A 13,974-nucleotide genomic window follows, 5' to 3' on the forward strand; every position below is an offset into this window, starting at 1 on the left:
AAAGTCAAATAGAAAAAGTTAAGTTAAACACAATGAGAAATAATTGAATACAAACAGAAACAAATTGACAGAGTTGAATATAATAATTAAAGTAACTTAAAGTTAATTTAGAACATAGAACACTATAAAAATTTCCCAGGCATATATTTTAAAGGGTAAATAAAGGTATTTTAACTTCATCCAACAAATTTGTTATTAGTAGTGTTTTTAGTCTCATAGCGTAAAAACTACTCTGTATATAATATAAGATAAAAACAAGTATTAATATTATAGAGAATCAGGAGTTTATAAGACAATAGAGAATTAAGGGTGAAATAAGGCAAAGAGGCGGGGGGGTGTACTTCTTCATAGAGAAACTGTCTGACATGAGTGAAGCCTTGGGTTTGGTCCTAGGAACTCACATGCACACACACATATGCATTCATACACATGTACACACATACAGATTAAGATGCACTAGAGTTTAACTATTTTAATTTTTTATATTATTACTATTTTTTAAACATTTTAAAAAGATTTATTTATTTATTTTATGTATGTAAGCACACTGTCGATGTCTTCGGACACAGCAGAAGAGGGCATCAGATCCCATTACAGATGGTTGTTAGCCACCATGTGGTTGCTGGGAATTGAACTCAGGACCTTTGGAAGAACAGTCAGTGTTCTTAACCACTAAGCCACCTCTCCAGCCCCCCTTTTTTTAAAATTATTTTTGATTATGTATGTGCATATGTGTCTGTGTGTAGGTATATTCATGAGTGTAGTGTCCACCTGATGAAGTTGCTGGGAGTCAAACTCAGGCCCTCTGAAGAAACAGCAATATGTCCTTTGTCCAGGCCTATAATTTAACTTTAACTGGAACAATCAGATCAAGCACAATTCTACAAATATACATGCATAAATTCATTCTATCAAAAGATATTTTTGTGGATGTGATATGGTCCAGATACAGAGACAAAACAGTGAGTATTAAAGGTACAGCCTGAATAGGGGGAGCTTTCTTCTTTATGTACTTTTTAGTTCCTGGGGGATTCCTAGGAATTCTGAGGTAGAGGCTCTGGCAGAACATCCTTTTGACTATAGGTTGATTTCTTCATCCTTTGACAAGAAGCATCAATAAGAGGCCACCGTGCTGGGTGTTAGCCAGTGCCTGTGGGTCCATTTCCATTGTGTTCCAGGTGCAGACTTTCTCCATGTCCCTTTCAGAAGATGAATCCTTTGAGTTTTAAATTGTGAACAGCAAAGCTAAAATCTGTGGGTAAAACTGAGTTATCCCATTCACACTGGGTACCTAGGATAGTCACAATTAGAGAGACAGATAGTAATAGTTGGCAGATTCTGGGAGCAGGGCAAAGTGGAGAGTAAGTATTTAATGGTAAAGTTTTCCCTTTGCTAGTTGAAAACCTGCTCGGGATAAATGGAAATGGCAGCATAGTGATGTGAATGTACTGTCAATGACCTACACAGTTACAAGTGACTGCAATGTTATATTTTATCATTAAAAAAACACCCCCAGTGTTTACCACTCTAGCTGGTGATGTGAACCTGGGGGAGCAGGGCTTAAAAATGAAGTGGACTAAAATCTCATGCTATAGCCAACTTTATTCAGAGCATTAGACAGTTTATACTCTGAGGGTTAAGAAGAGTCACCTGAAACCAGGCATGTGCCATGGCTTTAATCCTAGCACTTGGGAGGCAGAGACAGGTGGATCTCTGAGTTCAAGGCCAATCTGGTCTTCAGAATAATTTCAGGACAGCCAGGGATACACAGGGAAACTCTGTCTCAAAAAAAAAAAAAAAAAAAGAAAAGAAAGAAAGAAAGAGAAAGAAGGAAAAGAAGTCTCCTGAGTAAAGTATACAATTACAAGTTACAAGAATGTGTTTTTCCATAGCGGTATATAAACAAATAACAACCAGTTGTAATGAATAATCTGAAGTAAACTTCTATTCATTACAGCTGGGAGGAGCATGGAAACACAGCCCAAGAACAATTCATGTTTTTGAAGAAACCGAGGTCACAGGACTCTGGTCTTGTTTTCTTGGAGTTTTCTCACGAGCACTCAGAATTCCCCTCATACAGCTCCATTCTTGAACTGTTCTCTGACACCCAAGTATCTCACAAGTCATTTTGACTTGATCAGTTTCTACTAACTTTTAAGTCTGACACTGGGGCCGACATTCCCAGGCAGGTAAGATGCTGAGCTAATGATGTATGAAGATCAGTGTCAATGTGTTAAGGCCAAGGAAATGACAAGATTCTGAAAGAATTCCCTCCATTCTTCCCTCTCTTCCTTTCCTCTGATGTCTTCTTGCTATGATGTAGTCTGGTCTGGAGCTCTCATGTTCAGGTGATTCTCCTGCCTCAAGCCTCTGCAGTGTTGGGACTACAGGCTCACACCTTTTTATATTACTTGAGAATTGAGCCATAGTATGATCGGATCAGTACTTAACTGATTCTCATAAGGGTCCTTAATAAAAGCTCCAAAGGTGTCTAAGTCTTCCTAGGAAGGAAACAGGGTTCCATGGATAGGAAACTGGAGCTGCGATTAAAAGTTGTAGCTTCTCAAAAAGCTACATCACAATACCAGACCTATAAGTACTATTATAAATATATAAATATATATGTGTGTATATTATGCATATCTATCTGTCTGTCCGTCCATCCATCCTATCTATCTATCTATCTATCTATCTATCTATCTATCTATCATCTATCATCCATCTATCTATGAAATTGCAACTTTCACATCCCACTGCTGCTGAGCAAATCATGGGGAGCAAGCCAGTAAGCAGCACCCCTTCATAGCCTTTGCATCAGCTCCTGCTTCCAGGTTCCTGCCCTGAGTTCTCATCCTGACTTCCGTTGATGATGAACAGTGATGTGGAAGTGTAAGCCAAATAAACCCTCTCTACCCTAATTTGCTTTTAAAAGTTTTGGTCATGATGTTTCATCACGATAATAGAAACCCTAACTAAGACAAGTGCCTTTAAAAAAGCAATCCAGAGCCTGTTGTGGTGGTGTGTACCTTTAATACCAGAACATGAGAGGTAGAAGCAGGCAAGTTTCTGTGGTCTACATAGAGTTCTAGGTCAGCCAGGGGCACACAGAGAGATCTTGTCTTGAAAAAAAAAAACAATAAAACAAAACACAAAACAAAACAAGAATTCAGGTCAATAGAAATCATAAAAGTGGGTCCCTGATCAGATGGTATTAATATCCTTATGAGAAAAAATGGCAGGAACAGAGTCATGGTGCTGATGCCTGAAATCTGAACACTCGGAAGGCTGAGGCAAGATGACAGCTGTGAGTTCTCAGCTAAACTGTACCAATATTTTAAAAATGCAGTCAGAGAAAAATAGAATAATATAGTATGTGTCTGTTAATAATCTACATTAATTGGGGCACCTCTCCATTCAAACCTGCATTTTTTTTTTTTACTTTTTAGGTGATAAATTATTAAATTTAAATTTGTTAATGAAATATATAATTTTAAAAATTTAAAGTAAATACAGTATAGCTTTCATTGTATTATATTTATTACATATATTATGTTATATTTAATTTATATATTATGTATAAAATAAATGTATTATATATCTACATACATATATATGTAAATATATGTATATATATACATATACATATACATATACATATACATATCTTCTTGTTCAGGTCTTATTTAGACAGCCATATTGTTGAGGTATCATGACCCAAGCCTCCCTGTCATTTCTAGGAGACACAGTCTCAAAGAAAATTTCCTGGTCTTCTCGAGCTCTTACTATCTTTCTGCCTCCTCTTCTTTGATGTTCCTTGGACCTTATATACAGGAGTTATATTATAGATGTATCAACTGGGGATGAAAATAGTGATAAGATTAATTCATATTATTAGTTATTATTATAGAGCTCACCCTTGAATGGAAGTGAGAATTCTCCAACTCTCATCTCTGAAGAACTGGGATTACATGTGTGCCCAACCAGCTAAGTTGATAATTTTTTAAAATTGAAAATAGATTCTTCTCTCATACAATACGTTCTGATCACAGTTTCCCCTCTGTTCAGTCCTCCCAGTTCTTTTGACCTCTCCTTTTTCCCAAATACACTTCCTCTCTGTTTCCCTTCAGAAAGGAGCAGATCTTCAAGAGAAAACAACAGGGCTGGAAAGATGGCTCAGTGATTAACAGCACTGGCTGTTCTGCCAGGGGACCCAGGTTCAGTTCCTAGCACCCACTTGCTAATAATGTCAGTAACTCCAGTTCTCAGAGGGTCTGACACCCTTTTATGGCCTCCATGAGCACTATATGTACATCATAGATAACACATGTAGGCAAAACATTCATACACTTAAAAATAAATACGTCTTTAAAAAAATTAAAAGCCACAGTTGAAGCCATGCATGTAGAGAGGTTTTAGCATAGTGGGTTACACAGCTGAGGACTCACACTGCTCAGATCTGTCCCTGCTCTGCTAGCTGGGTGTCTACTTTCATCAATCTTATCTGCTGAAGAACCTAAGACAAGTGTTATCTTACAAAGTCCAAGGCTTGACTCATTCAGACCTCCCTCTGAAGTATTCACTACACAGTATTTTATCTACTCCCTTTATCTGAAGCAGAAATTAGACTTTGTAGCTGTTTAATCTTTTGGGACACAAAGAATTAAGTTTATCTTTAATCTAAACCTATTTGTAAGAACAAACAAGTAGCTTCTGAACAATGGTAGTTACAATGTTGCTTGTTGTCATAGATTATAATTAAAGGGTCTAACTAGTTATTATGGACAGAACTGTAAGGGTAGGGTTGGCGCTTTCAATCATATCTGAGAACTTTGGAAATTGCCATAATTAGGTTAATATTCTTATCTAGTAAGTTGTGACCAGATTGAGAAAGTCTCTTTGACATAAGCTTCAAGAATCTCCTATAGTTGTTATTCAGGGACAGAGTTGAGAGCGAGACAGGCATTTCATGGGCTGTGTACATGGATCTTATCAATGTTGACGAGATGGCTCAACAGTTAAGAACACTGATTATTTTTTTCAGAGCATCCGTGTTCGATTCCCAACTCCAGTTTGTAACTCCAGTTCTAAGAATCTGATGCCTTTTGACCTCTGCAGGCACCAGGCACACATGTGGTACACACACAGTCATGCAAGCAAAAAACATTTATATACAAAAGCATCAATAAATAAAAATACAACTGGATATTATACTTTTTGTTCAGTGCACTTACTTTGTACTTTTCAGATGAAAAACTTTTCTGTATGTATGCGTGTGCACATGTGTGGGTGTACATATCCCATGACATGCATGTGGAGGTCAGAGAACAACTTGTGGAACTTTCCTTCTGTGATTTAGGTCCCAGGAATCAGACTCAGGCCCTCAAGCTTGGTGGTAAGTAAGCCCTTTTATAGAGCTAAGTAGTTTCTACTTCAGGTTCCTTTCATTGAAGGAATCTCTGTAGTACTTTAAAACAACAGCTCTTTAAAACAACAAACTAAATGCAAAGATGGCAAGGACAGTCCTGTAGCAAGAGGGAAGAGACGAGGGAAACTGTGTTTCTTAACTAGGGAAATGGGATCGTCTCCTGGAGCCAGTGAAACAGGAAATCCTTTGCTAAAAACTTGCAGCTTCTTTGCCATCTGCAAATATTGCGTTTGGTCTTTCTGACTGTCCGCTTGTTGCAGCCTGGCTTCGTGACTGTTTCAAGTTAATTCGGTAGGACAGGCGAAGTAATTGAGCACCAGTCCTGATACAGAGATGGTGAGATCTACTTTGAAATATCCAGAGAGAAATTAAAAGGAGCATGGATGCACCCGATTGGCCAGCGGTGGTTCTTCGGTGGCCGAGTGCCGGCTCCAGTCAGCTTTTTCAGCAGTAGGGGAGTTGGTCTGGCCCCTGGAGCTCCTTGGTCGGCTCCCTCCGGGTCCTAGCGCGGCTCTTAACCCGGTGTACACAGCTCCCAGTCGTCTGGCTCTGCGCTGCAGCCAGACCAGCTCCCTCCCAATCCTACTCGCCCAGGGGCGGAGCTTAGAACCCAAGGCTCCTAATTGGCCGCATCGTGGGCGCTCCCCTTCCCCGCCCCCTGACGGGGGTGAGAGGTCAGCGGCAGGCAAGTCGGCTGGGTTGACAATGGCGGGGCTGTTGGTCAGGACGGTAACGCTGTTGGCGGCCAGGAGGCATTGGCGGCGGTCCTCGCAGCAACTGCTGTGGACGCTGAAGGTGAGCAGAGCCGGGCTCGCGTGGGCCTGGTTGCCCGGGATTCCCAGGCGACACCCGCGGCCCCAGGCCCGGGCCCCGAGCAGGCTGCACTCACACTTCATCCTGCCACTGGGCATCTCTTGAACGCTCCTACCCGAGTGCACAAGCTTAAGCGGGCCGAGCTTTTCCTGTGCTCCTCCGGGATGGCCTTCGGGCTTGGATCCCAGTGCTGACTTCTCCTGCAGCTTTCTAGATAGCGCTTGTAAGAGTTCACATGCTCTTTTGCTGTCTTTGCAGCGACTTTGAAGGGGGCATCGTGGATTGCTGTTTGAATAGTTAAGGCTGTGAGTTTGAAAATACTGTGTTAAGTCAAGATTGCTAACAGTACACGTGTGACCTGAAATCCTGCTTAAACTGTATGACACCATTGTAATGAGTGAGAAATGCAACCTCTGAATTTATTTTTCTTGCTAAGGACTGCTTAGCCTGATTAGGAACGTAGTTCACGTCACTGGTTCACCCTGTGTGCCGTTGGTGACATTTTGACTCACAGATTTGGAGTTTGTGTTAACCTTCCATATGGGATATATTGACCTTACAGGCATTGATTTCACTAACTTTCCAAGTACACTTACTAATTTACTTGAGCAGATTTCTTAAAATGAAGATACCCGGAAATACCCTTGAAAGCTGGTTGAGCGTGCCTCATAAGCTTCCCTGCCGTACAATCATGTGTAGTGCTGTGCACTTGTGATCACACCATTGGAAAGGCTGAGGATTGTGAGTTCAAGGCCAGGCTAGGTTACATAGAGGAAATCTGTCTTAACACCTTCCCTACCTCTCAGAAGAAAAAGTTAAAAATTTATTTTCTACAACGTTTGGTTTGGTTTATGATCATTGAAGTTGGAGCTGACACTTGAATGATCTGCCTATTTATTTATTTATTTATTTATTTATTTATTTAATGAGAAACATGTCTCTCTGTGTAGCCACTGGCTGTTCTGGAACACTCTGTGTAGACTAGTCTGGTCTCAAAGTCACAGAGATCTCTCTGCCTCTGACTCCTGAGTGTAGAGTATACTGCTGTGCTCAGCCCATTTTACTCTTTTTAAGGAAATGCAAACAGTCCCACTTAGGTAGTGTGAGCTGGAAGATTATGCCTGGTGCCAGTCTCAGAATGGAACACTGGCTCTCACTGTTCTGGGTTGCCACACCACTTTTCTTCCTTAACTTTTATCATCCTGTAATCATTTAATCTATGTCTGCTCTTGCTAAGACTCTGACACATTTCCTTATGAAATTATGAAAGTATGGTCTTTGGAGTCACACTTTATATATTTCTACTTTTGTGGGGTTTGCTTTCTTGAGACAGGGCCTCACTTAGCCTAGCTTGACCTCAGATTTGCTGTGTATTGGAAGAAGATTTTGGTCTCCTGCCCCCCCACTTTCCTCCCCCCATCCCAGGGCTGAGGACTGAGCCCTGGGGCCTTGCACTGTTAGATAAGCACTTTACCACGGAGCTAAATCCCCAACCCCTGCTCCACTTTCCAAGTGCTGGCATTACAGGTATTCACCACCACATCAGGTTTGGATGTTGTATATTGGATATATGCTTTTATATATATAATATACAAGATATATATATATAAAATATATATATAATATAAAAGATATATATAAAATATATATATATAAAAGATTTGTTTGTTATATATATGTTATATATATCTTTTATCTATCATCTATCTATCTATCTATCTATCTATCTATCTATCTATCTAAAACAAGTTTTTATTGAATGCCTCCTATGTAGGGGGTGAGTACAGTTCCCAGTGTTTATGAAATTTCCTCTAGTAATGAGGCAATGACTTTAAAAGGCTGTTGAGAAGTTTTGGTGGTGAAATAAAGTAAAATAGACTGAGTTGACCAAGTCAGTATTTTGACCTTATACCCTAGGCAACTATTGTGAATTAAGTCATTCAGTCCTTGTATTAAGTATATGGCACCACTTACAGAAGATAGACTCAAGGCCTGAAGTGTTAGATGACTTGCTTAAAGCCATAGAACTAGTAAGTGGCAGTCTTGGAATTTGGAAGCTCTAGGCCTGGTACATTGAGTTAGAGCTGTTCCACGGAGCTACACTACCAGCTTCCTAGAAACAGTCAATACTTGTAATTTTAAATTAAACAATGTTTCAACATGGACAGATTAGATGGCTCAGTGGGCAAGGAGAATTGCTACAAAAACCTGATGACTTGGGTTTCATACTTGGAACCCAAACAAAGGTGGAAGGAAAGAACTGATTCTACAAGGTTGTGCTCTGACCTTTATCATATACACAACTATAACAAAATGGCAAAAAATTCACACAATTGGGCCTAGAGAGATGGCTCAGTCCTTAAAAGCACTTCCAGAGGACCTGGGATCAATTCACTCACAACCATTAGGGGTTCTGGCCTTCTTCCAAGGCACCAGATATACATGTGGTACAGAGACACACACACACACAAGTAAAACACTTATACACATAAATTAAAAAAAATCTTCAAAAATTATATATATACATATATATAATTTTCTAGAAAAAAAAATAGTGTTGTTGTGAGAGAACAGGTCATGTCCTGGACCCATGTCCACAGGGAACACTGAGGACGTGAGAAAAGTCCATAGAGGCTCTCGAGCAGAGCCTGGTTGTTGCTGGAGAGGAATCAGATGGTTTCCGACTTTATAGAAGCTTTCTTTGTATGTGAATGTGCACATGTGTGTTCATGCATGTAGAGACCAGAGGTCAGGGTCAGGTGTCTTTCTCAGTCACTTCCCACTTTTTTTTTTTTTGGACAGGATGTCTTACTGAATCTGGAGCTCTTTGATTTAGTTAGACTGGCTAATCAATAAACCCTGGGCTTCCTGTCTGTGCTTTCCCAGGGATAATCTGTACCTGGCTTTTTCAGAGATCAGACTCTGGTCCTCATGCTTGCATGGCAAGCACTTTACTGATTGAGCTGTCTCCCTAGCACTTATTTTTTTTTTTTAATTTTAAAATTACATTTATTGAGTGTAGGTGTGGGTACCATAGTGTGGGAAACTTTCAAGAGTTAGTTTTTGCCTTCCACAATGTCATCAGGCTATGCTGCAAGTGCCTTTATTCTCTGAGCCATCACACCTGCCCCCTTGTTTTTTGCTTTTTGTTTCTGTCTTTCTTTCTTTTTTTTTAAAAGATGTCTGCACTCTTTCATGAGTTTATCTGTACCATGTGCATGTCGTAGTAGAAGGGACGGTGGACCCCTGGAAACTGGAGTTAGTCAGTTGTAAGTTGTCATGTGGATGATTGTGATAGAATCTGGATTCTTTAAAAGAGCTGTGTGCACTCTTGGCTGCTAAGCCATCATTAACCTCCCTCCTTTGTGTTTTGAGAATGGATCTCATACAAGCTTGCCTGGCCTTGAACCTGTGATCTGATTCCTGAGTGCTGGAATTAGTGCTTCACTACAGTACTAATTTATGCGGAGCTGGGGTCATGCTAGCATGTACTCAAGCAACAGAGCTGTATCTCGGATGCATGGGATCTCTCATCTTAGGCTTCTTTAATGTGTCAGCAGAGGCTGCATGTTGTTGTCTTAGCACAGTGTCACAGTAGGTGCTGAATGTCAGGTGGCAGAGTGCTTGTCACAGTTGTGTCACAGAGCATTCCTCCTCCGACCTTCACCATGATGTGGGACTGCTTCTGGCCTCCTCTACATGCTTCCTGTATGTGGACTTGAACTTCATTCCACCACTGTTTGAAGATTTTTCAAGATTTTACCCCCTCCCTTTCTATTTCTGTAAACCTTCTGGATGAAGGCAGATAGCTTACTCTTGGCTAGTCTAGGAATTCTAGAATATTCTTCAAGCCAGTTAGCAGATGTGCTTGGTTTTACGGTATATGGATTATCAGTGGCAGCAGGACACTGTCCCACCCTCCTCCTACAGTCTGAGGTGCTTCCTTATCTTCTAGGGACCTCTACTCAGGTAAAGCTGTAGCCTTGATTTTGCTGCAGAAAAGAATTTTAAACTGAAGCAGACTGAAGCAGAGTTAGAGTTTACTAAAAGACATTTCTAACATAGATTTAAGTGTAGTAGTTAAGAGAAAGAGAAAGTAAGACATACCCAAGTCTTACACAAGAACACATGTGGGCTTTTGGAAGGAAAGGTGCAGTTAAGTGTCATTACAGGAGTCCTGTCTTCTGCTTTCATGGCTTCTGAAGTTATATCTCAAGAGTTGCTAAGGAGCCCAAGTAAGTCTTGCGATGACTCCTGTTACTAGCTAGGATTACAGCTGGTGAGGTACAACTGCAAATCAGAAGGGTTGCCAGAAGCTTAAGATTTTTACTACAATTTACCAGTGGATACTACACTGAAACAAACAAACAAACAAACAAACAAACAAACAAACAAACAAATACCAACCCAAAACCTCCTTCCCTGGGGTTCTGTAGAGAAACAGAACTGATAGAATCTATCTATTATCTATCTGTCTGTCTGTCTGTCTTATTGTGTCTATCTACTATCTATCATCTATCTATCTATCTATCTATCTATCTATCTATCTATCTATCATCTATCTACCTACCCAACTGTCTAGGATTTATTAGAATGATTTACAAGCTGTGGTCTAGCTAGTCCAAAAACCCAATAGCTGTTCTTTTCATGAGGCTGTATGTCTCAACTGGCCATCAGTATATATTGGAACCCCAAAAAGGTGTGCTGTATTGCCCAGTGAAGGAATACACTTGCCAGAGATATGGAGAATAAGCAGAGAGGGAGGGAGGGAGGGAGGGAAGGAGATTGAGGGAGAGAGAGAGAGAGAGAGAGAGAGAGAGAGAGAGAGAGAGAGAGAGAGAACACGTCCTTTCTAATATCTTTTCTATAGGCTGCCAGCATGCCAGCAGAAGGTGTGGCCCAGAGTAAAGGTACCCATCTACTTGGGTTTTAGTTAATTTCAGATGTAGTCAAATTTACAACAAAGAATAGCTACCACCCCCTCCCTCCAATAACTTTCGCCTGCCAATAGCTCTTCACAGGGGAGTGAGGCCTTCAGTCTTTGTCTTTTGGAGGATATTGACAGCTAGATCTTGTGAAGGATGCTGTGAGTTCATAGTTGCAGTGTATGTGCTGTATTTGGAAGACAGAGTGTCACAGTACTGTTCTCCATTTCCCTGCTCTGACACTCTCTGCTCACTCTTTAATGATGCTTTCTGAGCAATTGAAGGGGTCACAGAGATGTCCCTTTAGGACTGAGCACTCTACAGTCACCTGCTTTCAGCACTTGCACTACTTATGAACCTTGCATTAACTGCCACCTACTGAAACCGGAACCCTCTCTGACTAAGGCTGAGGGACACTAGTCTGTGGATATAAATATAGATATTTAGAAGGCAGTTTGAGAAAGTGCTAATTTTTAAATTTAAAATTATTATTTTTCCTTTACATGTGTTTGTATTTTGCCTGCATGTATGTCTATGCACCATGTATATATATGCCTTGTGGCTATGGAGGTCGGAAGAGGGCATTGGATCCATTGGACCTGGAGTTACAGATGGTTGTGAGCTACCATGTGGTGCTGGGAATTGAGTCCTGATTTCTCCAGAAGAGCATCCAGTGCTCTTAACCTATGAGCGCTCCAGTCGAACAAGATGTCCATTTAGGAAAACAACAGTAGTAGATCCCCTGAGGGCCTATAACCTTCCCTAATTTGTTAACATTCTCCCTATAAAAGACTATTATGTGTACGTGAGCAACCTTCACAGAAAATGTGGTTAATTGTGTTGGAATTATTGATTTTTCAGCTGGCAAGAGGTTTGAACCAGATTCCTAAGTTGGGAGCTCCTTCTTGTCCCCATGCATCCATGTGCCCATGGTTTGTGCTGTGTTTCTATTCTGTCTCACATCGAGTTCACATTTAGTCTTTACTTATTTGATTTGTAAAACAACCTTTAAAACACATTCTTGTTTAAATACTTGTTTTTTTTTCTTTTTTTCTTTCCAGCTACGTTCAGTGGCTAGAGGTGTTAGTTTTATGGTAATTGTAACAGTTTATTGAGCTTTTATATGCCTTAAATGGTTTTCATTCCCACTCCCAGCTCTGAGACTGGTCTCTTGAAGGCTCAGCCGACCTCCAGCTCTCTCTGTAGTTGACTTTGCACTGAACTTCTTGTCCTTTTGCCTCCAGTTTTAGAGTGCTGAGACGACTGGTGTGTCCCACTGTATCTTTATGATTTGTCGTGTGTATGCTGGCCTAGCATTCCATTATGGTGCTATATCCCCAGCCCTTCACATATTTTATCCATGTAGCAGCTAGGTCAGAAATCCAAGCTTTACAAGAGGAAACTAAACTTGAGCTGTTAAGTAATTTAAGGATATACAGTTGACTGGGGTAAAGTCTGAACCGTGGACTGTATGAGTCCAAAGCCTTGCTGTTCCAGTTATAACTTGTATGCTGAATGATAGTCTCATTGTGTGACACTGTCATAGTTTAAAAACTTAACCTGTACTTTTGAAAAGCATAAACGTACCTAGTGCTTTAGGATTGGCCAAAGGTAAATCTTTTTTTTTTTAATTAAAAAAAATTTTTTTTAAGGTAAGTCTTTTTAACATTTAGTTTGTAAAACAACAACAACAACAACAACAACAACAAACCCTAAGCTTATTTCAGAAACTGATTTCTAGTATAATAAAACATTGATGGCAAAAAATGATGGTATTTGTACATTTATTTAGTTATTTATCCATTCAAGGGTTTCTCTGTATAACCTAGGCTGTCCTGGAATTATTGTATAGATCAGGCTGACCTTGAATGCCTCTGCCTTCTGAGAGCTGGGATTAAAGGCCTTGGCCACCATGCCTTCTAGGCTGGTCAGTAGTACATTTAAACTCCTACATTTTGGCTATCATTTGTTTCATCAGTTCAAAACAGAGGAAAAACATGACAATAGCCCTGCTCTAACTATAAGGGAAGTTGGTGACATTTTTGATCAAGAGAAAGGAAAAAAAAATGCTTAAATGGACCCATGGTTCATCTATATACTTATTTTCATTTTAAAATTTTATGTATATGGTTGTTTTTATGTGTGCTTGTGTACCACATATATGCAGTGCCTAAGGAGGCCAGGAGATCCCTTAGAACTTGTGATGGTTTGTATATGCTTGACCCAGGGAGTGGCACTATTAGGAGGTGTGGCCTTGTTGGAGTAGGTGTGTCACTGTAGGTGTGGGCTATAAGGCCCTTACCCTAGCTGCCTGAAAGCCAGTCTTCCACTAGCAACCTTCAAATGAAGATGTAGAACTCTCAGCTCTGCCTGCATTGTGCGTGCCTAGATCCTGTTATGCTTCCTGCTTTGATGATTATGGACTGAAGCTCTGAACCTTTAAACCAGTCCCAATTAAATGTTGTCCTTATAAGAGTTGCCTGGTCATGGTGTCTGTTCACAGCAGTCAAACCCTAACTAAGACAGAACTAGAGTTCCAGACAGTTGTAAGCTGCTGTATAGGTGTGAGAATGGAACCTCTGGTCTTATGGAAGAACAGCTAGTACTTTAACCACTGAACCATCTTTCCCATCCATCCATCCATCCATCCATCCATCCATCCATCCACTTATTTTTGTTGGTAGTAGGTAAACAGGGTCAAAGGATGCGAATGTAAATTTAAAAAAAATATTTATTTATTTATTTAATATATATTAGTACACTGTAGCTATCTTCAGACATACCAGAAGAAGGCATTGGATCCCATACAGA

The 13,974-nt window shown here is 40.3% G+C and overlaps 1 protein-coding gene across 2 annotated transcripts in view; it reads left to right on the forward strand.

The window, feature by feature from the left end:
* Window positions 1–6,097: 6,097 nt before the first annotated feature.
* The window catches only part of Pcca (propionyl-CoA carboxylase subunit alpha), a 308,071-nt gene continuing 300,194 nt past the window's right edge, over window positions 6,098–13,974 (forward strand). Inside the window, exon 1 of one of the 2 annotated variants that reach the window (XM_028771105.1) lies at window positions 6,098–6,220. In XM_028771105.1, coding sequence (XP_028626938.1) covers window positions 6,131–6,220 — 90 coding nt within the window. In that variant the 5' untranslated portion in view covers window positions 6,098–6,130. The remainder of the gene's footprint in view (window positions 6,221–13,974) is intronic. The other variant, XM_028771113.1, reaches the window with a different exon arrangement.

The sequence above is a fragment of the Grammomys surdaster genome, unplaced genomic scaffold, assembly GCF_004785775.1.
Source record: "Grammomys surdaster isolate TR1022 unplaced genomic scaffold, NIH_TR_1.0 65, whole genome shotgun sequence".
Classification (NCBI taxonomy): Eukaryota; Metazoa; Chordata; class Mammalia; order Rodentia; family Muridae; genus Grammomys; species Grammomys surdaster.